Source organism: Anser anser (genome assembly GCF_964211835.1).
Source record: "Anser anser genome assembly, chromosome: 14".
NCBI classification, from domain to species: Eukaryota; Metazoa; Chordata; class Aves; order Anseriformes; family Anatidae; genus Anser; species Anser anser.
In genome coordinates, this window is record NC_139735.1 from 248,375 (window position 1) to 276,370 (window position 27,996).

Sequence of the window (27,996 nt, forward strand, 5' to 3'; positions counted from 1 at the left end):
AATCAACCTGTGTCTTAGAGTGCTAGCCATGGTTATCTGTCAGTAGGCTTTTAAATATGTGCGCTTCATTTGCTGCCTTTCATGTTTATTGTCCTGTCTTTTACACTCGATAGCTGTTAACCAGATATCCTTACACATGTATGTGGTTTGTTCACACTTTCACTAATGTAATGAAGGATAGAAGTTAATAACCCTGCTGACTTTGACTTGAATTGTCTTGCTCATTGACAGTTAGTACCCTTCAAAAACAGTGTGTTTCACCTAAGCATGGCAGGAATGTCATTTTGCTTTGAGAAGTGAAGAACAAGCAACAGTTCAGGGTATCAGTTTGACTTATGGCCTTGAACAACTTCAGCTGAATCTTTCAGTTCTATTCAGTTTCACCTTGTAAACTTCATTCAACTTGGAGGTATTTTTAAAAGTACTTGAGACTTGCGTACATTTTTGACTATGAATATATGTTATGAATAACCTGCAAATGTTCTTTTTCCTTGCTAAACAAGCTCCAGTTTCCTCAGGGCTATCCAACAGTGCAATCTTCCATTGCATTTTGTAATTGTTTGAAGATTTCCTTACAAGGAAATATTCCCAAGTTTCAACTGACTGTCTTTTAACGAGGATTCTCCAATCTCTGGTGCTTACAAAGGTCCTGCATTAAATTCGCTGTCTGGTGGTCACTGTGGGAGTCTGTCTATAAGGATTAACTTGCAGACACCAGGTCTAAATACTAGGATTGCACTGAGCTGATACGATGCCTGCTGAGTTTCTAGAAGGCTTTCAACACCAGGAAGGTTGGTAATCTTGGTTTCTCTTGATGTGGAGGATATTTCTTCCAGATCCATGTATTTTAAATACTTACTTATAAAAGGTGCTGTAGAGTTGAGGAATTAATGTCTAAGTTTGGTTGTGAGGATACTCAACAGCCCAGGAAGAACTGAGCTCATCATTTTGTCTCCCTTATCCCTAACAGAAATAATGGCACTTATAGCCAAGTTCAGAAACATGTGTTTGGTGAAAATGTGCTGATTGATATGTCTGCTATGCTATGCCAGTTCTGGAAATATGAAAATCCTTGGTGATAATGACATTAGTTGCGCAAGGTCAGAGTGATTTGTTAAAAATAAGGCAAAAACTACACATAGGTATAGGTTACTGTCTTAAGACTGAAAATTCAATGGGACTTCCTTGTTTTGGAATATGGCCTATCAGTATGTTTAGAATCACAAGCCAGTCTACTAGTTTTCTATTATAATACATAGCATAAAAGTGTCCCATGTTGCAAACATCAGTGACAAAAAAAATCAGTAGTTTCTAGCAACAGTTAATGATCAGTTCTTGTGCCACCTAAACAGCAAGTTTAATATACGTTACACAACTCATACAGCAGAACAAATGTACTAGTTCTGTCTTTCCCTTCTGGTAAAACAAATAAGCTTTATATTTATCATCAATAATTATTACCTAGGAAAGTATTATAATACAGGAGGCATTGAAGAGCAACTTTCAAACTCTACATGCTTTTGAGGACTGATTGTGATTATGTAGAGCTATTAATGTTTGTTTCTTGATACTTTGTGAGCATTTGCATGGAAATCTTTGCGTTTTATTTTGTTACTATATTCATAGATCTCTAAAGGAGATACTGGTTTTAACATCAGTCACATCTACAACTTAAAGTCATGCGTCATAGGATTACATTTTGGAAATAAACTGGTTTCTAAATAGGTATGTGTTCTGCAGTACTGAAGTACACAATCTTTCTTCTACATTGTTTTTGTCCTTGTTCAGTCATAGTACTTAACTATTCATCTCTCCTCAAGTACTTCTGTGCTTAACATGCTTGAAAGGTTGTTACTGAAATCAGCAATACTATTAGTAGGTATAACTACATCTCTTCAATCTATCCTCGTTTGGGGGATCACCCTGTAAAACAAGCCATTTTGTGCCTTGGTGTTCAGCTTCAAGTGTTAGGATGTAAAGCACGAACAACCCTGTAAAATGATGGTAGGACCTGGGCTCATCAGACCAGGCTGCCTTTCCTGCCTTGGAGAAGTTTAGAGCCATAGTCGTGGCTTGCCTTGGTCCACTGGTATTTCTTAGGAGCACATTACACTAGACAGAAGGCTGTGACCTCCAGCCAGAGCAAGAGAAAGGGGATAGAGTGGCTGTGACAGTCCTGGATGTCACTTCCATATCACCTGTACCTCCATTTCAGGCCTGTGGAGCAGCAAGAATGGGCAGTGCTGCAGCCTTGCCTCCTAAGAAGCCCACAGACAGAAGGGGAATATTTTGAAGCTATTTTGCTGTTTGCCACGGGAGCCGATAGGACACTGTATGGAGCTTGCCAGATCCTGTGAGGCTAATTTTGTAGTCTCTCTGTGCTTGCAGGCCCAGAGGAGTCATGCCGCTTTATACATCTTTATAGTGTTTGTAGTAGCGTTTTCCCTTTTCCATGTACTTCAGACCTTCCATTTATCTAGTACAGCCACTGTACTAGTCTTTAAAAAGGCCATTTCCAGAGCTATATATTCAGTAAAAAAGTTAGGAAAAATCGAACATTTATGCTAGACATAATCAGGCAGCAGCTTTTAAAACTTTTTAAATGGGACCTTGCTTTTTTTTGGGCATTGAAGTTTTCTTCAGTCACTGAATGTGTTAACTGCCCCTGGGGAATTTCTTATGAAAACACTAGTTCTGTAAAGCCCATTTATAGCATCTTCCACTTAGAGCTCTTAGAGTTTGTCATGGGGCAAGGGATTTTCCTTTTGATTCAGGTTCAGGTGTGTAAGGACAGAGTTCATGTGAGGTTGAACCGGGGAGCTTATTGTGTTATTTGGTAAGTGTAATGCTAAACTATATGTATCTAATGCTCTTGCCCTTAGTATCATGTTGCAGATCCCACTGAATTAAAGGAAAAAAATCACTGAATATGTTAAACTGATCTGAGGAAAATTAAATGCCACCACTTTAGAGTGAGGAAGCTGAAGCTGGGACAGACTGCTCTGCCATCAGCTGGGCATACAATGCCTGCCCCTTTACTCTGAGACCTTTGTTTCTAGGTTTCTAGTGCTGTTTTTTCCTTTTTTTCTTCCTGAAAGATTTCATGGTAAAGGTTTGAAACACTGGCACTTAAAGTAAGGATTGGCAACCAGTTATTAGGCGCTCTGATGGAATTTGGTATTAAGGGTGGATGACTCAAAATTCGGTGTCTTTGTCACTAGTTTCGTTCTTATTTTGTCACTGATTCACCAGGAAACTGCTTCACAGAGTGGAGATAATCTGCAAACCCAGTAGCCAACTAAGCCATCTTCTAGTTTTCAAACGTTTTTGTTTCCTGCGTCTTGGTGTGCTTAGCAAAAAGAAACAAACCAACCCAAGCGTGTTTGTCTTCAGTTGGCCCACAAAAAGAAAAGCCTGTTTTTGCAGAAAAGCTGATGCTTTATCTGACCAGGCTTAGCAGCCACGTTTGTCTTCTGTGTAAAGCGCCAAAAGGATAACAATTGGAATTCTTGATGTGTTTATTAGCAGTAGCCTACCGAACTCTTTCAGGGATACCCCTGTCAGTATTCAAAAGGATGGAGACGAGGAAGCATCTGAAGAAACCGAGGAGTATGTGCCTCCGCGCCCATCGCTCTCATGACTGCCTCTCCGGGGGTTGGACGACACAAAGAAGCACGAGAGCTGGCAGCTTATTCGGGCATACGAGCAGTTCCCATTCTGTCAGCCTGGGCTTGAACGTGTTACCCGCCGAGGTGCGGGCCCGTTCGACGCAAACCGCCGCTGCCCGTCGGAGGGCGGCTTTCCAGCCCGCGGCGCCGTTTCGCGGGAGCAAGCAGCGGGGAGCTCCGAGCGCAGCGGCCCGCGCGGCCGCCCGCCCCCGCCGAGTCCGCTGCGCGGCGCCGACCCGCGCCCGAGCGGCGCGGACGCCGCCCGGCCGGGCCGGTTGCGCGCGGCTCCGCCCGGCCCGCGCAGCCGGCTGCGGGGCCCGCTCCGCGAGGGAGCCCCCGGCCCGCGCCCTGCTGCTGCCGCGGGGCCACTCGGCCGCGACGGGCGCCGCCGCAGCCCCTTCCCGCCCCTCCGCCGCTTCCTCCCCTCGGGGCCGCTCCCGCGGCCCCGCCGCCGGCGCTCGCCGGGGCCCGCGGCCCCGCGCCCCTTCTGCCGCGGCGTTGCCATGGCGGCGGGCGCGCGGCGCTGCGGCGGCGGCGGGGCGGTGCCTGCCGCAGACCCCGGCCCGGCAGCGCAGGCCTCCGCCGCGGGGAGGCGGCGGGGCGGGCGCCCGCCCTCAGCGTCGGTGCGCAGGAGGCCGGCAGCGGCCGGGGCTGGGCGCTGGAGCCGCCGCGGCGGCGGGAAGATGGATGCGCCGCGCCCGCGCCTCGCCGCTCAGCATCCTCCCCGGGCCGCGGCACGGTGAGCGGCGGCGGCCTCCCGGAGGAGCGCCGGGTCCCGCGCAGGGGCTGCCCGCTCCCCGCGGCGCCGGAGCAATGACTTCGGCCGGCTGCGGGGCCGGGGCGAGGGCGGCGGAGCGGGGCCGGCCCGGGGCGGCGCGGTGCGGTGCGGCGCGGCGCGGCGCGGCGGGGGAGGGCGAGCGATGGCGGTGAGATGGAGGCCGAGGTGATGGGGAGGAGGCAGGTGGAGATGATGCAGAGGAGAGATGGAGATGGAGAGGCAGAGATGGAGGTGGTGGAGAGGAGGCAGAGGGAGAGGTGTGGCAGGATGCCGCCGGCAGCTGTGCCGAGATCCACCTCAGCCGCCCTCCCGTCCTGCACCATTGTGTTCCAGGTTGGTCATTGTCTTGCCTTCCTCACTGCAAAACGCGGCGTGCCGGGCATGATTGCTGGTTACAGTGGAGGGAATCTTCTAAGGGCTGAATTTGATGTGCGGAGAGTCACAGCCAGCAGAGCCTGGGCTGGGCCTCAGTGAGATGGCATCTGCGGGTGGGTATAAGCGCAGCTGAGCGGAGAGCGGCTGTAAAGGCACTCCCCTGGTTTATTTTTACTCGCAATGCATCTTTGCCTATTCCATTTGTTTGTATAAACGGTATTGCACAAGGTTTCTTTCTGAGCAAGTCTTTTCAGAAATGCACCTGTACATGTTTTGGACTCTCAGGGTTGGTGCATTTGTGGATGTGTGTATGAATACATTCTCCTTTGCATACAGAGACACCAGAAGCTGCATCTCTTTGTATGTGCAACACGTCTTTTTTTTCCCAATCATTAACTGATGAAACATGCCACTTGGGCTGATGTGCAATTTATTCTTAAATTACCGGATGCTGTCCTTCACTTCATTATGGCTACTTAAGACAAATCTAGGTCTTGCATTTGGGCTGATTTTTTGTGGCATTAAATAGTCATTTGTAGTCTGTTTCTATTTTTTTTTTCTGTGAATATGTATATGTATATATATATAAGATGCTGAGTATCTCATAGGCTAGAAACATAGAGAGGTATATGTTTTAAAAGATTAATTTGAACTTTTGTAAGGAAAAATATAATGGGATGCATTGTTACAACTTTTGCGTTCTGATACTGCCCTATGCATTACACTGAGGTGACATGTTGCAATCTCATTCTCTATGTCTCTCGTTTGCTGGGTCAAATTCTTCACTTGTGCATATACTATGCCTAGTCTTACTAGACTTATAATGCCCAGTCTAGTAAGCAGAGTCTTTGTCCATTTCAGGAAATGATGTTAGGTTTATTGCTTCTGCTCTGTCTCAGGTTTTGTTTCTATTGATCTGGCCTGCTGCTCCACAATACGAATTTCAAATCTGGATCTTTTGTGCTGTAAATGCAAGCTTTGCTGGCACTTGACCAGATTTAAATTTGTGCTTGAGTGAGGTAAATCTGTGGTGATTCTAACAGGTTTTCTGGGAATGGTTATGGTATTGGTGAAGTCTGAGAGTGGTTAGCTGTTAATTGTTGAAGAGGAAGCAAGGTATGGGCTCTATAAGTAGATTTGTAGCAATCAAAAGTCACCATGGACCAAAGAGATGTGATGAAGTTAAGGGGGTTGCAGCCAGTTCCACCCTTACTTACACAGTGAACAAAATCCTGAGAAGGAGCCTGGGGGAGGAAAGGCTGGAAAGTTTCTGTTGGGATTTTGATTGGAGTTGCCTGGTAGAGTTGGCTGCCAGGAGCTGTTGCTCTGCCCTTGGGCTTTGCTGCTTTCCAGCACTGGGTCAATGCAGTGGACTGCTGGGATTACCTGGTCACCAGCAGAGCTGAAGGAGCAGGCTGCCTCTGATGGATGCTACATCATTTCTGACTTGCTGATCTTGGACTGAAAATCTGTTAGTGCCTCAGGTAGAGAAACATGGTCCTGACCTTGGAGATGAATTTGAGCCAGGTATTTTTACAGTGTCTGCCCAGAGCTTAACTTTAGTCTGTGTGATATTGCAAATACTAATGATCTGTCTCAGCCTCCCTTCTGATAACCTTGTCCCTGTCATCTTTCAGTGGTTTCTGATGATTCCTCTGCTTCCGTTGGCTGTTTCCAGCTAGACTTTTGAATAAGAGCTACTTTGTGCTACTTATTAGGAATTGAACATAAGGTACAGCTAGAACATGGTTGTGTGTAGGGGAGACAAGTGGCAGTTGTCATTTGTAAATGTATGGTGGGATATGCTAGACCATTTGTTATCGAGACTTTAATGTTGCTGGAAAGATGCAGCACAACTTCTCTGTCATTACAAAGGATGAGTGACATCAGGGTATTCAAGAAAAATGCCATGAAACATAACTGGCAAAATGAATCATTTTCAATTTTGATTTCTATTCATCCATTCAAGAGACAATTGCTACTGTGGTTTCAAAACTATATAAAAATAGTCTTCTAACTGTAAAAGAAAAAGTATGGTGTTGGATTGTACTCTCAGATATAGCTCAAGTGTAGCTCAAGTGGTTGACATCCAAGTAGTTGTAAATTATAACTTTTTTTTTTTCCTTTTTAACTGAGCTATGGGACTGAACATGTTTACAACTAGTCTTTCACTACTGAGTCATGGTCAGTTTGCATTGTGGTCAGCATTTGTGCTTTCTGTTTTCTTTGTGAAATTGTGACACAGCAAATAGTCCTTACTAGATACCTGAATTTCGGGTCACTTTTGAGTCTGTCATATTTTTGGGGTTCAGACAAATTTCTGTGTTACCTTTGTGCATGGCAATGCAATATGTGGGTTACAGGACTACAAAACAAATGCTTAAATTCAAGTCAAAAAGTTATTTTAGCTGAATTTGGAATGGCATGTTCGCAATGTGTGTTTCTAAACTAATAGCTCACTTTAATTCCCAGGAAGTAGCTTTTTCAAAGTTCTCATATATATCTGTACCACTTGAAAATCTGGTCTATACCAGATTACAACAATCTTGTCCTCCCATCCTCAGAGATGGATTCTCTGATGCCTTCTCTTTAGTCGTCATCTACATCTGTGCAAAGCTTTAGTGTGACTCTGTGTCATCAACTTTCAACATTCAGAATCCATGACGGCATTAAAATGTCATTTATGTAGTACTTCTAGTTTCTGTATCTTTAAGGTCTATTTGAATTTCTCCTTTAAAATATGAGGACTAAAAAACTTTCCCTGATCTAATTTCTTTGCTCCGGGAGGTGGGGCTCTAAACAGAATATTCATCAGCATGTCATGAGAAAACTCTATGGTCTCGCCACACTGAATGCTGTCAAGTTGAAATGAGTGTATTTGGCAACGTCTTGGTATACAACAGAAAAACTGTGTTGATCACAGCCTGCAGATTGGATTCTGAAATATCCAATGAACTTTAAAGGAAAAATAATAACATGCAAGCACTTTCACGAATGCAGACTTTCAGTTCAGATCACTAAAATTCCTGTTGTATGATTTGTTTGCCATGAATTCGGATCACTGGCGGATCGCTGAGAAACCGTCACACATCCTGGAAACTTTAGGGCCTGTGTTGTTTATTTGGAAGATCGTATTTGGACATCACAGCCTGTTCCTATGTTAAATAGTCTGAATCAGCTATTGTCAAAATAAAAGCACAGTGAACTAATTGGTGTGACAATCTACATAGCATAGTTAAATGAGAAAGAGGCAAATGCAGAAACTATTTTAGTATATGGCTGCATAATGAGAAACCCCTCAGTTAACTGTTTAACAGATGCCGACAAATAATGAATACAAATGAAGACTGGGTAGACCACATATTATATTATATTTCTAACTTTAGATAAAATATACCTGTGATTAACAATAAAGCAATCGAAGGTACCTAAGGAAATGGTTTAGATAGAACAGCTGCTGTGGTAAGCCAGATCTTCTGTAATGTTATACTTTGCATCATCATTTTTAACATGATCTCAGATTAAATATATTTTATCAAAAATAACAAAATGACTGATTTAAGTTAATTGATGACTGCTGATGCTAAAGCGCAAGTTTTCTCTCGTTTTTACATTATGAATTCCTCCTATCAGCACCAGGGAGGTTTTATCTTCGAGTTACTGTTTGACACTTGTACTTCATTTGTCAAACTATTTGTTGTATTTTGTTGAAAATGTTTATTATAATTTTTTTTAAGCAGCTAGGGGGAAAGAATTGTTAAGCCTTACATTGCATGGGCTGTAAATAAAAGCCATCCAAATGTCCAACTTAAAATTGCACTGAATTCCCAAGGTAGCTTAGAGTAATCAGTTATGAGTGATCAAATGAAGTTGGGAGAAATGGTAGAGTCAGAGCTTCTGGGCTTCTTTTTCCTCCATGTGCACTAGTTTACTGAAATTCACTAAGTTGATTTTCTTTTAAAATTGATGCAGAAATATTTTTCATTATTCATTTCTATAGCGCATGCAAAATCATTAGAACTTCTAATGTTGCAAGTGATAGATAGAAATTAATTATAATCAATACTGTATTGTTTTGCATGTATTTGTTGTAGGATTGGTGTACAAATACTGCAGTGAAGAATTAAAAAAATAAAAATAAAATTGTATTAATACACAATATGCAATTACTTTCTAATTATATTTTCATGAACCCAAATGCTATTTTTGTTTCTGAAGGTCTGTTATTCTTAGGTAAGTCATTCTTTTTTTTACCTGGTGTTTATTTGTACTTAATATTCAAGGTTCTCTGAGCTGCTATTTTCTGCCAATGTGTGTTGGAGAGGAAAAAAATGAGATGCAGTCATTTGTGGAGAATCAGCTAGGAGAATCTGCTCTAATTTTATATGACACTTAGTAACATCCCTTTTCCATTTTCTGCCCCTGACTGGAAATTATAGTCAGTTATAATTTCTTTCAGAAAAATGAAGAATGTTTGAGGACTTTTGCACTTGAAGAACATTTAGTAATCTACAGCTGAGAGAACAATTGTGTTAGTTACTATTTGGTTGCTTATAACTAAATGAATGGTTACTTTAATTAAATTGGCAATGTTTTTAAGAATTAACCTGTAAGATGAGAGAGTGCCAAGTGTTTTAGAGTCACAACTAATAGCAAATAAGCATCCATGCAGATTCAGTGTTAAGTATTACTAACTGAGCGGTATTTGGCTTGTGGTTGCAAGGTTCTGTGTTAGCAGATCCCTTTTGTACTGCTTTGTGTATGTTTTAGGTCACAGAATGACCTGCATGTTGCCTTTTCTTGGAATATACAGTCAGTGTCAGTGATCTGCCTGTTAACCTGTGTTAGGTGAAGTCAGTGAAGATGTAAGCATTGTCCTTGGAAATTGATTTGAAATGTTATACAGTAGCTTAATGCGTATTAAAATCTCTATGAAATTGCCATAGATATTTTTTTCTGGTTTCAGATGCAGCCTTAATGGAAATCTGGGTGCTCAAGACAGTATCCTGAATGTCTTATAAATGAGACCTTTTTGTTTTTTCTACTTTGTCATGTCATGTATGACCCAGTATCTCATCTGGGTTTAATGGGTGCTGTTTCATGCTTACACTTTTGCCAGCTGAGAATCCCACCCATCACCTACTTACATAGGTGGAGAATGCCCTGACCAATACTAGCTGATGCTTCCATTTTTAAAGCAGCACAGTTCAGCTAAAAATCTTCGTGTAAATTTCATGAGCATTTTCTGATTAATAACCTGTAAAGAGTAATTCTACATGTAATGCAAGTTTTGCTTTTTCCTGACTTTTATTTTATATTTGTTGAGTTCTGTTCATCTCATTATGAATAGAACTACAGTACGCGTGATGAAACATGGTATGGTGTTCTTTAATTTGTTTTGTTGGGAGGGCAGCAAATAACAGTTCCTTGTACCTCAGCTGATTAATGACATTGATGGAAAAGAAGATTTCTAATGTTACCTGCCTATTAAGGGCCATTGTTAAAAAGCTCATAGACTGTAGAGGTCTTGAGGGAACCTATCTTACAACATACAATAGAAGAGTAAGATTTACAACAAATCAGAAATGAAAAAGACCAGCTCTGGTAACAATATTTTCGTAAGTGAATAATCTGAGTGTTTCTAGTGAATATTTCTTCTGAGGTTTTTTATTTTTAAAGGCATTTTGACTGTTAAAGATGAATGGAAATTGCTAACAGGATGTTCACAGAGATATTCACATTTCTGCTGAAAAGCTGATCTGAAGACAAGCTTTAATTCCAATTGGCTTAGGTTTTGCATAGCTTGGAGTATAACCCATGGTAATGGGAACATTCAGATTATTTTCCCAGGTAATGTAATGAAAGGCTAAGTGGGATACAGGACATGGGAAATTAGAGAAGTGTGTACATCAGGTTCTGCAGGACATTGACAGTGATACAGTGGAAGTAGAAAATACATATTTTGAAGTTATATTGAGCTGCAAGAATGTAGTGATCTGGTCAGAAGCAAGGTATTCAGAAAAGAAAAAAAGTCATCGTAGAGATCCACATTGTTAAATGTTAGAAGTGAACACAGGAGGCCAGAACACTGAGTTTTCTTATGCAGTCTGACATCTTATCTAAATCTATCTTCATCAGCTGTAGCAAGAGTTGAGCTAAAAATGGCAAAAACTCTCACAAGTTATCTGGTGCTTTTAATAGCAAAGTTACTTAAATATCTCACAATTTTTAATAGTGAACACAAAATATCCTCCTCTGATGCTTGTAAGACAATAGATAATGAGGGCTATGACCTTGGAAAGAAAAAGGAAGTGTTTCTACAAGACACAAATGGGACATGAACATTTCCCTCACTGTTTGTTGTTTTCTTGTTTATATGCATTTTGATTAAATAAAAGATGGTTTTGCTGGCTTATTGAAATCAAAATCAAAGGAAGGACGGCCTCATGCTATAAATTCCGTGACTTGCAATGTTTCTCTTTCAGGCTCCATGTGTTGTCTCTGGCAGTGTTTGAGTGCAATTCTACTTGTGTAAAATACCTGTACAAAATGTCTTTTCAGTAAACCAAGAATGGGCCTAGAGTAACACTAAAAGTGCAGAAACACTGAAATGTTTTTTTAGACCCCATTGTGCAATGAGCTGGGCAAGTTGATGGAGTGCATAATTTTCTTGACAATTCTGTTATTCTTCAGTCATGTGTCTTATCTGTGTCCATGTATATTTCACTCTGTTGAGTCTGGGAAATTTCTATTTCCTTTCAGGATAGGGAAGGATTTCACTTATTTATTGGTAGTATGCTTCATGGTAACTTCTAAGAAAACACTTGTTTAAAAAAGAGATGGTATTTTAGCCACAGAATAATAGAATATTGGTTTAATATTTAAAATGTTTAAAAAAAGCTCCTCAGCTTTGCTGCAGATAACAATAATGCTTCTGTCCCCTTTTGAATGTTTCCATGGTGCTGCCAGCAACTTGGATAGGGATTTTTGGTTCATGTTTTAGAGCAAGAGCCAATGGTAATTTTAGCAGGCTAGCAGCACCAGATTCATCCTGTATTCCTTGTGTGGAGCCTGAATCTGAGGGATAGATATTTTGAGTTTAGTTCTGAAGACATTTCAATATTCCTGAAAATTATTGTGGTATTGATTAAAAAATTATCTATCACACTATGATTTCTGTATAGTCAAAAGCCAAAGTGGTTAGGATTTGTTCTGAAGAGCTATTTATCACCATTTGGTAGAATAAAACACATTTAAGCTGCTAGCACATGAAATTTGTCATGTTCTGTCTATAAAAAAATATAGAACAGAATTGTATAAAGGCATGCAAATATTTGTAGCAAGTCTGAGCTAAGTTTTTTCTTTGATCTTGGGATGCTGTATTATGATTTCATACTAAGATAATACAGATCGTGCTTTTAATCGCAGTTTCCATTAATCATTTATTTCATTATGTGACATAACATGCACAGCATGGAATGCAATAATTCACACTTGAATTTTATTCTGAACCAATGTAAAGCATAGATGAAAATTGGTAAATAAGACAAAGCAAAGACTTAATTTTGGATTTATTCAAATCCCACTAGAAGATGCAAAATAATGTGCATCCTGACAATAATGCAGGAAAGCTTGTCTGGAATCTAGTATCAGAGTACTGATTGTTCCTGCAAAGCTTCAACACTGTTGAGGAGTCTGCCCTAACCCTTCTTTGCAGTTTTCATCTTTCAGTTCTTTGCCCATCTCCAAAGAGATGTATCGATGTTTGCCCCAAACATCAAACATTCTCTCTGCTAACACCCACAAGTGGGAATAATAATAATGCTGTCACATGAAAGTGATGATTATGATGTTTGTCTAATGTCCTGAATTTTATTTCATACAGTTAACAAACAAATGTTAGTGTTCTATATGTTAGTAGAACCAAAGTTAGTAGAACCAAAACCCTAATGGTTACATTACAGAATAATCTTGCCATTCCCTGCACCATTTGTATGCCAGGTTCTTATCCTTCTAAAGTGTTGGTACTAATTTCTCATCCTGTGGCAGATTGTAAGATATTACTCCTTAATAGTAAACACTTGTGATTAACATCTTGCATTGCCTGTGCCTTCGATTTAATGGTCAGTATCCTTCCTTTGTGAAAGCTACTTTATATAGCTAAGCACAATTTATTTGGAAGCCCAGTAGCCTTAGAGGCTTTCTAGAATTATGAATAGATGGGATTAGGTCCTCAAAAGCAATGCATCTTTGTCACTTGATCATCCAACTTGTGAATTATAATTGGTGAGACATCAGCTGCAGATGCATCAGATGCTGACTGGAAAACGGAAGAAGCTAAACAAGAGGGTGCGATACTAATCTGCTGCTGCTGTCTTAGTTACTACAAGGAACAGAGCTCAAGGTTTCTAGTTCTGAACTTTGAGATGTTAAAGTGGAAACCCAGGAGTGCAGGGTATGTCTATATATTTTAAAGATACTTAGTCCCAAATTCCACTGAGTGTTTGGGCACAAAATAGGCAGGAGTAGACATTCTTAGTGTTTTTATTTATTTATTTATTTTTTGTCAGGGGGGAGGGGGGACAGGGAGGTAATTTCTATTGTGTGTTCAAAGTCTAGATGATGAAAGAGTCATCAGGATTAGATGATTTCTCTGTCTGTGCAAAAGGATATTATGAGCATATGCTTGCTTTCAGTTTTGCCTTTGCCAGATGCCTGCACTCTGGTCTCTGCCACTTTGAGGGGATGTATATATACTTGTTCCTCAGGAGACATAGCGTGTGTTTTGGTTCACTCATAGTCAAGGTTATTCCTGTGTTGAGACTTAAGGGTTTTGTGTGCAGACCCAAACAGACCAACACTCTTACTCAGGAGTACACCAAATTTGGCACATGAGACACCTTGCTTTGCTGAAAGGAAGGGTTATACTTTAGAATATGTTTTAAAGGATTTGAATTGATTTTCTAAATTCTGTGGAAATTGTCATGTTATTGCTTTTCTAAAAAAAATACTGACCATGCTTGCATTTGTATCAGTTTGCTAAAGATAGCCATAAAAACCTGTGTTCTTTGATCTTTGAGTAAGAACTCCTTGTGTTTCACATGGAGCTCACTGCTGTAGTCTTAGATGTCTTAGTCTTGTATGTAATTCGTGCAAAAAGTAAAGTCATGGTTCAGAAGACAAAAATGGTCTGGCTAGATTCCTCTAATCTTTATTACAGTAAAACAAGATAAAGTGGTTAAGATTCCTGTTACAAATGGGGAGAGTAAAGCAGGGAACTGTTAAAACACTGTAAGAGAATTATAGCCTCAGCTCTTTTCCTGATGAGGCCCGAAGCAGTTTCCATGATATAAATACAGGCTTGCTTGTCATATGTGCAAACTGGAGCATATATGCCTACGGCTGTTTGATTGGTGTGCGCTCGTGCCTCTTCATACTTGGCTGGACATCCCCCACAAAGAGTGCGCTGTTTCTCCTGCGCTTGCGCTATTATTCCAGTGAGACTGGAAAGGTATTTTGTGCAATGTGTCTCATTCAGCAGAAGCCCAAACAGAGAAAGGAGCCAGTTTTGGACCTTCAACTGTCATGACAAAGCCTTACCTAAAGACAGATTGTTTTGAAATAGCCTGACCCCAACCTGTCAAATTAATTTTTGGTATGATAGTAGTGATTTTTTTGCATTTTAACACGGGAAGACAGAAGTGAGGGCTTTATACTGTTGCTTTTTTTTTTTTTTTTTAGAAAAAAATCTTCCATATAACTAACTGTCTGCAAACCCAGAGTACTTCCCCTGGATTCACCTCTGGACCACGTCGGATATACGACTTGCTCAGTGTTGCTGTTTGGTTCTGAGCCCACTTGGTGGTCATGCTAATAAGGATATCCAGTGAAATGTGTCTGAGTCTAGTTTGCATGATATTCTAGCCATGAAGAATACAATGAGAAGACATTCCTTCAGGCTGCTGAACTCCACCCCACCCCAAATTTCAGGTATCTTTAATGGGATTGTTTTCTTCTATATCCTTTTAGATAAGGGGTGTGACTCAACCTTAACAAGCAAGCATATCTGAACTGACTGCCAAGGCAACTTCAGGGACAACTCTGGTGGGAAGCCTGTTACCAGATAAATTCTGTCCCTACTAATCTGTTCTGGTTGCCTTCACCAACTTAGAAGTTGAAGACAGTTTGGAATTGCCATAGGTTATCATTAGGAGCAAAATCCAGAGCAGTTTCCTCACCACTTCAGATAAAGGAATAATCACAGAATATCCCAAGTTGGAAGGGGCCCACAAGGATCATTGAGTCCAACTCCTGGCTGCACACAGGACCCAAAACCAAACCATATGTCTGAGAGCATTGTACAAACTTATTTTGTACTACATTTACTGTATGAAGAACAGTAATTGATTACTACTTTGAATGTGACATATTTGCTATTCAGAAGTTTGATTTCAAGACCTGACCTGCTTTTTGTAACCTTATTTATTTTGCCTTTGTTACGGATACGGAAATGGTACTGCTTGAATCTGGAAAATTTATCTGAACTTTTGTGTGTGTTGAGTTCTGAGCAAAGTTTTCAAATCAACATGCGCAATATCAGCAGCCTTTTCCATAACATTAACTGCACATAGCACATAACAAGGAAACAGTACAGAAAAAGTCACCCTAGAATTATTTTACATTTGTTTGCACACCCTTTCACTTACGGCTACTTGCAGAAGAAAAAAATATGAACTAGAGGTGGAAAATCTACCAGCAAGCTGTAACTGGGGACAGATCTCAAAAAGTAGGTTTCTTGGCTCGGAAGAATTTTCTCCTCTTCCCATCCTCAAATATTCAGAACCCAATGAAGTTCATTCCTTTCAGTGATAGTTAATTGAACAGTTAATATGAACTCTAAGACAAACATACTTGTTCAGACTATTAATACCACAAATATTAGAATGTAACAATCACTTTGAAATGAAGTACTGGATCGGAAACACTGCTCTTAAGCTCAGAACAGCTTCAGAGTCCCATATTTTCTGGGATCAGGAGTAGGAATTTTTCCTCTCTACTTTTGCTAGCATATGACCAAACCCACACAGAAAGTTAGCCTAGAATGCAATGGAAAAGAAAAAAAAGCTAGGACAAAGGGAAATTAAAAAAAAAAAGGGGGGGGGGAGGGAATTAAAAAAGGAAAGCATGGAAGAAAAAAGAAAAGTAATAGCAATGAGTGAAATTTGTAGGAAGGGATGAAAACAGAAGATTAAACAGACTAGGTAAGAAGAAGCTTTTAGTGGGATTGCTCATCGAGTTGCACTTGTCTTTTTACATATAATGTTAAAGATTACAGAGTGCTTGCCTTGAAGCATTTTCTTTTTAAAACATGTTCTGCCATGGGACGAAGTACAGTGTTATCCGCGCACTTGCTTTGAACCTCTGGGAGTGTGAATATGAACAAACTTCTTCTACATGCTTATATCATGCAGCTAAGCTTGAATTGATCTCAAAAACAACAACAAGAACAAAAATGAGATTCAAACGACATACTTTTTTCATACAGTAGCAAATCTAATCAAGTTCAAGTATTCAAGTATAGCCATGATTTCTTGCTGATAAATTCTTCACAGCCTGTAGCAATGTGTTGCTTCTTCTCATAAAAAGTGTGGCAAATTCTTCAAGGAATTCATTTAGACTTTCATTGAAGGTGCATCTCAAAGAAAATGTGTGGTGCTTTTACTCAAGAATCCAGTGGATGGATTTTCTAGGGAAAGGAGCAAAATGGAATCTCTCCTTGTGGGTTCCAGACTGAATTTATTATGCTTTAGGAATGGACTTAATCCTGTTATCTTGGATTGAAATCTGCCCATAGGGTTTTTTGATTTTTTTTTAAGCAAGCTTTTGCTTAACTAGGTATTTTCATGGCTCTGAGGGCTTCAATAATTCCTACACATTCTACTAGCAAGTGCTAGAAGAGGGCAAAGCTGATAGGAGATGCTCCTGTTGCTATTGTACTTGGCAGCCATTCATCATAAACAATTCTGATGGTCTTTTTGCTTACAGACATCCGACAGATGCTTCTTGCAATCTCTAAATAGCTGCATGGCCAAATATGCCACCAGAATTTGAAACAGTTAATAGGGTAACATCATTCTCACAATCTGGGAATGTTATGATGTTTTTAATTTCCTTGACAGATATGCCTTATGATATCTGCACTATGCACTGTGTACTTCATAGGGAGATCTATATACCCAAAGGGTTCATTCCACTAAAGTCAAAGGAGTTTGTTTACCTAAGGACTGAAGCTGTTTCTTCTTGGACTTAAAATCTAGGGTTTGATCATGTGTGCTGCTGAGAATCAGTACATCTACCTGGCTCCCTTCACTCTTTTGGAATTGCAAGTACAAGTGTAAAGTTGCAAGTGTAGTAAGGACATGGCAGCAGGTGAAATGAGCCTCCTCACTTGCCTAGATTTCCACAGCAGACTGCTGGGACAGTGTTCTTCAGCAATATAATTGGCACCCTGTGGGGGACGTGGTATACCAGGGATTTATAAGGAAGGTTATTACCTCATTGTAGTCTGCAAGGGTCTGCACACAAGCTTTGGTAAAGCAGGTATTTAGAAATGCGAATAATACTAACGATTTGGCATAAATATCAAGCTTTGTGCATTAAAAGCAATATGATCCAATATGGACAAACTCACTATGCCCTTCCATCTCAAAGGGTAGGTGACCTTGATAGGTGAAAAGATACAGCTTCCCAAAGAGTAACTATATCCCTTTTTAATTATGCTGGATGCTGAGGAGGTCATTTGAAGGTGGCAATATCTTTCCTTTTTGCCTTGGTTTTGGCTAGGATAGAGTTAATTTTCCTCCTAGTAGCTGGTATGGTGTTGTGTTTTGGATTTAGAATGAAAATAATGTTGATAACGTGCTGATGTTTTAATTTTTGCAGAGTAGTGCTTACGCAAAGCCAAGGACTTTTCAGCTTCTCATACTGCCCTGCCAGTGAGGAGGCTGGGGATGCACAAAGAGCTGGAAGGGGACAGACCCAGGACAGCTGACCTAAACTGGCCAAAGGGATATTCCATGCCATATGACATCATGCTGAACAGTTAATATGGGGTGGCTGGCCAGGCTGGGGGGACCGCTGCTCGGGGAGGGGCTGGGCATTGGTCAGCAGGTGGTGAGCAATTGCATTGTGCATCACTTGTTTTGCACACATTATTATTACCATTACCATTACTATTATTATTGTTATTAGTATTTCTTTTCTGTCCTATTAAGCTGTCTTTATCTCAGTCCACAAGCTTTTACTTTTTTTTGATTCTCTCCCCCATCCCACTGAAGGGGGAGGATGAATGAACGGCTGTGTGGTGCTTAGCCATCTGCTGGGTTAAACCATAATGCTTTCCTCTCCCCCTTCACAGGCACGAGATAAATCACACTCATAATGAACTCTTAATCATACCTGTTCCATGTGCTTATGAATTTACTCCAACTCATTCACACAGAAGGCAGTATTGCCTAAAGGAAGATGTCTGGCCCTGCAAATGAGGCTGTCAATGAAAACAGACACTTTGCTGATGAAAAATATATTTCCCTCCTATAGTGAAAAATTGCCCCTCATCAAGTACAAGTCCTGCCTGTCTCACCACAGACTACCAACTGTTTTGTAGAGGAGGCTGGCCAGAGGATGACATTAAAGGCAACCAGACTGTTGTGACAGCTTGTCTTATTACTTTATAGTTAGTGTCTGATTTTTGAGGATGGACACTAGTGTCCCCCAGTCCAGTTGCCTGTGCCATGTGTTGATTCTAAATGAATTGCTGAGTGGTAAAAAAATGGAATTCCTCTCCTAACAAAAATGCCTCTATTTTCAAAATCTGTTTTGTTAAATGCAAGGTTGATATAGCATGATAATTCTGAAAGCTCTTTTTTTTTTTTTTTTTGCTACTATTTAATTTTTCATGTATTTTCATTATTTCATGTTGAGGTGTTCCATCTGAAAATAGGAAAATTCAGTGGAATGACCGAACATAACAATATAACATACAAACATAAACAATAGATTGCGTAGTAAGAGACTTGCAGAAGTTATTCAAAGGTTGTGCTAAATATTACTAAAACTGCATTCACCAAAGTCATCTTACCTTTATAGACTTTAACTGACAGTGCCAGCAACATTTCCCTTTAAGTGAGTAATAATTCTACTTCTCTTGCCTGTAATTCTAAATTTGTTCTTTAATGATTACTTTTTGGTCTTTGTTTCATGTTTAGGATCACTGTTGATTGAAGCCATTCTTCAAAGCCTTGTGTTTCAGTTGGTTAACATAAACCATGTTAGCTATTGGTAAGATACCATTGAATCAAATGTGTCTGATCTTAAAAGGTACTTAACTGGGAAAATAAATAATGGCAGTGGAAAACAGCTTACAGAATGGGCTCTCTGGAGTGATGTTACTGGAATGTTAAGGAAAGTACATATACAGGAGTGGAAGGGATGAGAAAAGAACCTGGAAGTTGTGCATCATGGTCTCTGCTTTACCCACAAGATCATATTGTGTTCCAGCAGAATTGTCTCTAGCTTGCGTTAAATTACACTAGGTTTTCTTAAGTGCTGCTGCAGCCAGTCAGTCTCACTAGAGTGTGATCTGCAATATATAGTCAATAGATATTTATGTCTATTTTTCTAGAGTAGACCGAAGCAGGGCTCAGGACCCCAAATCTGAAACTAGATTAATGAAGGACCTTCACTGCAGTCCTCCCACTGATCTCTACACTTGGATCCAACAGCATTCAGTCTTATTTCTGTGAAGCATAAGTGACTCGTTGTTTCTAAGTAGACATAACTCAACCTAGGAAAGATTATCAGTCTGTGTCAGACCATACATTCAAAGCTTCTTGTTAAAAGGAATTCTGGAAGCAACTTAGCAAGAAAACAGTTAGGCCACTTGAAGAGGCAAGGTGTGCAGACAACTAGTAGATCTGACAGTGAGGGTTATACCAACTGATGGGCACTGTTGCTTGAAGCGCAAACATGTTGAGTTTCTTTCTGTTTTGTAAGTCTGCAAGTGGAGATACAGCCATGGCCAGAGTGACTTTGGAGAGTCCCTCTGCAAGTTCGGCTCATGTGGTCTGCAGAATGAGAGGCAGGATACACCATGTTGCCACGTCCTTGACTGACACAAGAAATGCTCATACAGTGGATAGAGATGCTTTCAAATTGTTCTGGGGACACCAACAGGAAAACAGAATTCAATACAGCATACCTGAGAGGACCCAAGTGCCTCTTGGAAGAGTGTGATGTTAGTGATGTATTGGAGAATGATGAGAAAGATGAACGCCTCTAAGAGAAAAAGGTTGATAACTGGAGTCAGAGATGCCATCTTTCATTTGAAAATTAATTGTGGGTGCAAAACTGTGATAAGTACAAGTTATGCTCATCAGTGTGTTGAAGTGCTGTACATGCCATGCAAGTTGATTTGTGGAAAATTAATGGAGATTGCTCACATGGCCTTTTTTTTAAAAGAATCATGACGTTAACATTATCATCAAATTATGAATGCAGTTGAGGAAATTATGGGCTACTAATGAATTTGCTGTAGGTCTCTCCAGTGCATTTTTATGTTACATTTATATAGTTGCTTTTGTTTTAAAGATATATTGAAATTCTATCCCAAAGCAGTATTCTTTGTTGAACCAGTAAAACAGCAGATTAAATAAATAAAAAAGCTACTCCAAACTAAAAAATCATAGGGGCATTAGTGTTCTGTTTAAGTACTTCCACTATACATTCATTAATCTTAATGTCACAAAGAGCATCTTTAGGTTCCTTTTGCTTTTGAATATCCATATTTTCTTATTCCATTGAGACAATCTTGATACTAAAGTAATATGCTCTATTTTTCTATTTGCTAATTATTTTTTAGTTTATCTAGAATATATACTACTAAAATAATGTTCATTAAGCCCTATTGATCACTAAAAATCCATGTTATACTGCTGTTTACCAGTGATTATAGTCATGGGAAACAGGAAGAATATGCACTCTAACTTGATGTTTTGCAATTAGTGAATGATTTTTGTGTGTTTCATTGAAACTACTTCCCAAAAGTGCCAGTAAACTTGGCCAATTCCTTGCAGTAAACCAGAACAGAGTCTGGCTCTGGAAGTTATTCCTAGTTAATGTAATATCTGACATTGTGTGGTGACACTGATTGTATGACAGCACTCTGATAACACTGCCTTGGGATTACCTCTGTTATGGCTGTGTGTTCTTGTGTACCAGTTACACTCTGTTTATTTAATAGCTCTGTTGCAGCATACTGGCAAATCAGTTGTCCAGTGAAGAGTTGTGTGGCCAGCTCAGTGTGGTAAGGATTGTGAACAGTATGGTCCTGGTGCATTAGTAGAAGTTTGTATTATCGCAACACTACAGCATATCACAACTATCAAAGCCTCTCTGCTCTCTGCTGAACGGGCCTCTGGGACAGAGGAGTCTCTGGAGTGGTTGAGGGTCTTAAACAACACAGCAAAGAAGCATCTTCCCCATTCAGGAAATCTTATCCTGTTAATTTTAATCTGTTGTCTTTACTGATTCGCTTGTGTACTGTTTTCTTTCTCCAAAGCCATCCTTCGCATGGCTAATCTGGCGAAAGCATGAGCTGTTGTTCAAACTCAAACAAATCATCATTTGGCATTGACAGTCAAAGATTTCTGCTTTCTTGACCATTTCTGTCCCATATGGTCTGATTTTTTTCCTGGCCAGAACTATATAAGATGTTCCAGGGCTGTGCTGTGTCACATGGTATGTGAGAAGAACAAGCCATTTTATTAACTGCTTTCCAAAGACCATTTTCTTTCTCTGTCACTTGCACTGAAAGCAGGCTCAGTTCTGATGTTGTACTGTTGCAGCCCTACTGAAGAAAAAGTCTTTCATGTAACTAGCTTGATTAGATCTTTTGTTACCAGTTTTGAATATGAGGCACTGTGGGAAGGATGGATCAGATCCTGCGCCCATTTATAGTGTGTATATACAACACAGTTCCAGGATTTCAGAGGTATTATAACAGGGAGCAGCATATGAAGCCCTGGCTGATATAGTACAGTATTTTCAGAACAGCAAGATCAACACAGCAAGAAGGAGTGAATTTGCTTTGTTCAATTCACAATGACATTCTTTATTGAGGATTCTGCTTTCATCTCAAAAGATGTATGTAATTTCTGCAGGTTTTGTGAATGTGTCAGGAAAGGCAGACTGACTATGTGAGCATGAACATGGCACCATCTCAATCCCTGCTTAGCGCTGAGAGACAGATACAGAAATTTCTAGGAAGCTTATTAAATCCACACTTATTTTGTGGGTAGACAGAATACCTCTTTATCCAAGGCTGTCAGTCTGTGCTAATAACTAATAAGAAAAATGTTTAAAAAAAAAAAAAGTACATGGGACTTGCAGGACAGAGGGATACTCATATTCCCAGTGATACGGAAAACAAACAAACAAACAACAACCTACCTTCACTTCCCTATCTGCGTATCTTGCTGATGTGCTTGGATTTATGCTTACCATATCATTTTGACTTAGGACAGAATTTTCCCCAAAATTTAGTTGACAGAAACTGTTGGTTAGTTTTTTTGCATTCCCTTAAAAATGGCATAGGTGACAAATTCTAGTCTGATATGGGCTTTTGCATGTCATTCGTTTTCTGCTTCTACAGAGACCCAGAATGCTAATGAGGACTTCAGCGCTTCTCTCTTGTAGTAGACTGTAGGAATGTTGTATGAAAGTCTGAGTTTGGCACAGGATCTTGGGAGAGTTCAAGGGTTGGGAAGGGTAGCAGGAAGAGATTGTAGATAGATTCTTCAGACTAAAATGCCTGCTTTGTGGTTATCCCAGACTGTAAGGCTTGGATTAAATGACCTGTCCTCTCCAATCCTGTAGTCTCAACATCATTAATCCTTATGGTAAACAAACTTGTATCTTCTTTGCATGGTGCCCCTTTATGAGAAAAAGAAAAGGGCATGTATGAAATCTCCACCACTATGTCAGACTTGCATAAGGAAGCCTGGTTGTGCTGGGATCTCCCTTGCAGGTTTTCAGACTTGCAGAGATTGCAGTGTTTGGAGAAGTGAGCTATCTTGTGTTCCATAGCCATGTGAGCTGTCATGTTGCAGTGTCCACTGATAAATAATAGTATGTCTTATTTCTCACAGGGCTTCCAAAGCAGCTGAGGACAGAACCTTAAGGATTGCCAGGCAGTAGGTGTTAAAATAACTGGTACAGAAAGGAACAGAAAAAGATGGCAGTCCACATTTGAAAGAAGTAAACACATGGACTCTCACTGATAAGAAATCATGTCAAAAAAAGGACGTAGCAAGGGCGAAAAGCCTGAGGCACTGATTCTTGCCCTACAGGCTGCCAATGAGGAACTCAGGACCAAGCTAACAGACATTCAAATTGAGCTGCACCAGGAGAAATCTAAGGTGAGTGAGGGTTTGGTTTTAAATAAAAGTGTCTGCACTGAAGGAAAGAAACACATGAAAAAAACAGTGTCACAGAAATCAACAGATGCAACTCTTCTCTAGAACAGTGGTATGATGTGCTGCTGCTTCAGTGGAAAAGACCTCAGTAAAATACCAAGGTACAAGTTTAATAAGACTTTGGCCCTCAAATGGAACGGTATACTTTTTGTAACATCTTTGGCCGTATTCCAATTAGTGTTTTTCATACTATCCACTCAGATTGTCTCTAACTATATTATTATTTTTTAATTTCCAGCATCTAGAAATTGTGTACTGTTGCTGTTTTTGAATAAGTGAATTTTTGAATATATTTCAGCAAGATATGTCTTTATTTCAAAGTAGAGTGAAGTAGTTCTTAAATGTATAGCATGAAATTCCATGTGGATCCTTGTAATCTATCTGCAATGCAGCCGAACTGTATTTTGTACATTAAGGTATGTATACATTATTTCGAGCTTGTTCAGGTACCAATGGTCTGTCAGCATTACAGTCTGATATCCAAAGTTAGTCAAAAGCCAGCTGAGTATCATGTGCAGAGGGTATAGCCATGGCCCTGTCTGTTCATACCTGTGAAGGTTTGAGGTTCCTCACATAAACTTTAGAAGCCTTTGGTACCACCTTAGGGCTGTGGGCTGCAGCCTCAGCTCTCCCCTACATCATCTGCTGATGTCTTGACTCTCTTCCTGCATCATCTGCACTAGGGCAGCCCTTGAAAGACACTAAGATCTTGTTACACTGTTTCAGCCTTTGTAGCCTGTAAAAAGGTAATGGGCCAGTTGTTATCCAAGTATGAAATACTGGCTGTTATTTTACACCTATTCTGCATAAACCCTGCAGACCTTCTGCTAAAATCCTTGCAGGCAGCATCAGTTTTCCCACATGTGATCCTGACGTGGCCTTGCAAAACAGTGTAGATTTTGCTCTCCAAAGTGCTGCTCCCTCATCATTTAGGGATGCTTCTAGTGGCACTCACAGTGCATCTGTGTTTTATAGGCAGAGTGCAGCTTTTGTGCAATAAACCCTTATGTGGTAATTGCTAAAGTTCCCTGACCATGAGTGAGATTAAGACAATCTTCAATCTGTCTTTTACAAGCAGTGAAGATAAACAAGAAAGCAGATACCATAATTCTTTCAAACTCATTCTGCATCCTCTTCTTTCATATGGTCAATGACAGCCTTGGAAAGTAAAAATGCTTCTTTTGTGTATTCCCTGCAAGCTCTGTCATTCATATGTTGCACATAGGCAAGGCTTAGTTATTTTCTTAAGGAGCCATAGGAGGTCAATAAGAAAACTGATGGCCGAGGGAGATTCTGTAGTGCTTTCCACTATATTCTAACTCTTGCTGGTTTTTTATCATTGCAGCTATGGAATTTTGATATGGTACTTGCCAGTGCTGGTTTTTGTTACTAGACATCACTTCAAGGATGGGTGTAAATAATGAGAGCAACAAATGTAGTAAAGCCTTCAAAACTGAAAAAAAAAAATCTTACCTGAAATATATTTAAATGTGCTTCAGAGTAACAATGGAAAGAACCTGAGCAGAACGTGAACAAAACAACGAAATTGCTTGTGCTTCAGTACCTCTCAGGAGGTCCATCCATAGGTGCTCTCATCTGTTCCTGTGACCAAATGGGACTGAATGCTCCAGATATCAAAGGAATTGTCATCATGGAGGAGCAAGGGGCTAAAAACTACAGTCTCAGGAAGCAGATCACAATTCTGAAATGTTCTGCAATTTGTATCTAGAGGAGCAGCAATCACTGCAATTTTAATTGTGATGTAGAAATCAGGTTTTAGCTTTTCCCCCCTTTTTTCCCTAGACATAAGCAGATTTAGAATATACATCTTAGTACAACCTCATTTGCAAAATGATGTTAAAAATAGGATGCCAAAATGGACAGTCACACAACATCAGAAGGAGTTTTAAGAAATTGTTCATCCCACAAAGGGTTCAAACCAATAGGATCTTTGAATTTTCCTGTCTCTACTAGCAAGAAATTCACTCTATCACTGAATCCAAAGAGGACCCTTGTGGTCTTTCATTGAGCAGGTCTCTTTCACGTTACTTCAAATATAGTAATCTTTCTACCACAAGACCCTCACTCTCTCTCCCTTTCTTCCCATCAGAAACGTGCATCTACACATCAGCTTAACGCCTAATGGCAGTTAGATAAACTAGGCAGCCTGGAAAATAATAGGTGCAAAACCAGGCATCCCAGTACTCAGCTTGGGTTGTACTCAGGTCCTGCGTGGGTCTGCACTGTGCTATTGTGATACCCAAACTACTTTGTTGAAAGTTTACGTGTATCTTTTTATGTCACTCCAGAATAGATCACATACAATAATTACACCTTATTTTGTAATGCATTCAATTCCCTTTTTAATAAACAGGAAGACAACGGTTAAAGAAATAAAGAGAGCATCAGGCTCATTTTTAGTCATGAGTATTCAAAATCAAAGATGAATTTAGACTGAAAAAGGAGTGAAGGCAAACCAAAAACATGCCTAAGGATTCTCAGGGTGGGGTGGAGGGTGGCGGGACACTAAGGTTATGTGTAGCTTTCTTCTCAGAAGTGATCTATGTAATGGCATTTGAATTTCTCATGTGAATCATATAGATGTGATTAAAAGAGATTGCTTTTTAGTCCCTAGCTGAAAAACACTTTTTTGCATATGACGTGTTATTACACATAACTACCACACTGATAACTGCTGAAGTCCTGCAGAGAAGTTAGTGGGAGCTGCAAGTACATACCAACTTTAAATAACGTGTGTACTGAATATTTTTCATTGAAAAGTTCTTGTGTGTTCCAGAGAACTGTGTAGGGAATTTTAGGAGAATCTTTCAGATTTGTTTTCCATGGAGCTTTCTGAGAAATATGCATCTCATTTTTAAAGTCTATTAATTGTCAGAAGGACTCGAAAACCGAAGTAAAAAAGTAGGAAGTAAGAAAACCGAGACTTGATTGAAACCGAAGTAAAAGTACGCTTTCAAACTCTTCTAACAACTTATTTTGGGAAAGGTAAAATGGCAAAGCTTGAGACAATAAGTCAATCAGCTCTGCATATAGTCAGTAGCACTTTCTACCTTCATTAAATCCTATCCAAGTAATCAATTAGGCCTGTATGCTAGACCACCAGTGGCTCTTGGAGGGCTTTCAGATGACCTGCTACTATGTTTGTTCATATATTTTTTTTTTCTCCCTTGATTTTTCTTTCTGAAAGGTTTTCTCTTGTTCATTCTTTGTGGTCTTTATTTAAAAAGAAATAGACAAAGTAGTTCTTACAATCGCAGAAGTCCCAATCTTTTTCACTGTAAATAACAAACTTACTGAGCTTGCTCTGAACTGAAAACTTTCCTTGTCAGTGGCTTATCTTTGGTGTAGGTTCACATGGGATTCTATTGTGAAATTGCTCAGGGTTATGAAGTTGGACTTAGAGATATGTTAGTGCAAATGTACTGAAAGCTGCCTTGTAACTTTGATTCCAAAGCTATGGTCCAAGAACTTTAAAAATTATCTTTAATCTAGAGTAGCAAAGGACATTATTTTAAGTAAAGCTAGCTGTTCCATTAGTGTAATAACCAGTGAAGCATGCTTTTCTGTGGATTCATGTTCAAGAGCTGACTACATATGCCCATTAAAGCTTCACTTATGGATAAGAAAATCTGCAAAAGACGAGATGTTTTCCGGTCCTTCAGACTCTCACCTTACCTCAGTTGGGATCCTATAGATGCACATACTTCTGTCTCATGTAATTGACTGCCCATGGTCATGAAAGTTGTAGGAATCTTGCTATTGCTAAGCTCTCTACTTTTCTTATGAATTTGGCTGAAACTGACTGATGGGTTAAAAAGTTATTAGACAAATGCATACATATATACAGGATCTTATTTCTTAAGGGAAAAATGAAAGTTTGTGTAGCCTCATTGAGTAAGGCAAGATACCTAGAGAAGACAATGATGTTTTGGCTTGAGTAAAGACAGTGTAAAATCTATGTGAGGGCTGTAGGAGTTGGCCCATATTTTGTGGTAGGAGGATGGAGGAGCATCTAGGGTCTGCAGCAGGGTCTTCTTCACTTTGATAAGGCTGTGTGCCTGGGTGAGCTTGCTTTGATAATAGTATCTTGGTAGCAGGTGACTTTCATTTTGTCTCAACTTAGGTTGCTAAACTAGAAAGAGAGAAGACTCAAGAAACTAAACGTATCCGTGAAGTGGAGCAGCGCAAGCAGACTGTGCAGATCACAGAGCTAAAAGCCAAACTTCATGAGGAAAAAATGAAGGAGCTGCAGGCTGTGAGGGAGAACCTCATCAAACAGCACGAGCAGGAGATGACACGGATGGTAAAAGTCCGAGACAGTGAAATCCAGCGCCTCAAGTCAGCGTTGTGTGCACTGCGGGATGGGAGCAGTGATAAAGTAAGGACAGCGCTGACTATTGAGGCACGTGAAGAGGCCAGAAAACAGTTTGACTCTGAGCGCCTTAAGCTTCTGCAGGAAATTACTGAACTGAAGTCTGCAAAAAAGCAGGTAGACGAGGCCCTTAACAATATGATCCAAGCTGACAAGATCAAGGCGGGTGATCTTCGGAGTGAGCATCAGTCCCACCAGGAAGCCATTTCTAAGATCAAATGGGAGAGTGAGAGGGATATTCGCCGCTTG

General features: G+C 40.1%; 1 protein-coding gene across 14 annotated transcripts in view; it reads left to right on the forward strand.

The window, feature by feature from the left end:
• The first annotated feature begins 4,252 nt into the window (after positions 1 to 4,252).
• The window catches only part of JAKMIP2 (janus kinase and microtubule interacting protein 2), a 47,803-nt gene continuing 24,059 nt past the window's right edge, over positions 4,253 to 27,996 (forward strand). For 4 of the 14 annotated variants that reach the window (XM_083798456.1, XM_083798463.1, XM_083798464.1 and 1 more), the window contains exons 1-3: positions 4,585 to 4,779; positions 23,229 to 23,297; positions 27,499 to 27,996. In XM_083798456.1, the coding sequence (XP_083654582.1) occupies positions 4,600 to 4,779; positions 23,229 to 23,297; positions 27,499 to 27,996 (747 nt within the window). In that variant the 5' untranslated portion in view covers positions 4,585 to 4,599. Of the gene's footprint in view, positions 4,408 to 4,584; positions 4,935 to 4,961; positions 13,277 to 14,562; positions 14,812 to 17,763; positions 17,923 to 19,088; positions 19,162 to 23,027; positions 23,298 to 27,498 lie in introns of those variants that run through there. The other 10 variants (XM_083798461.1, XM_083798465.1, XM_083798460.1 and 7 more) reach the window with 10 other exon arrangements.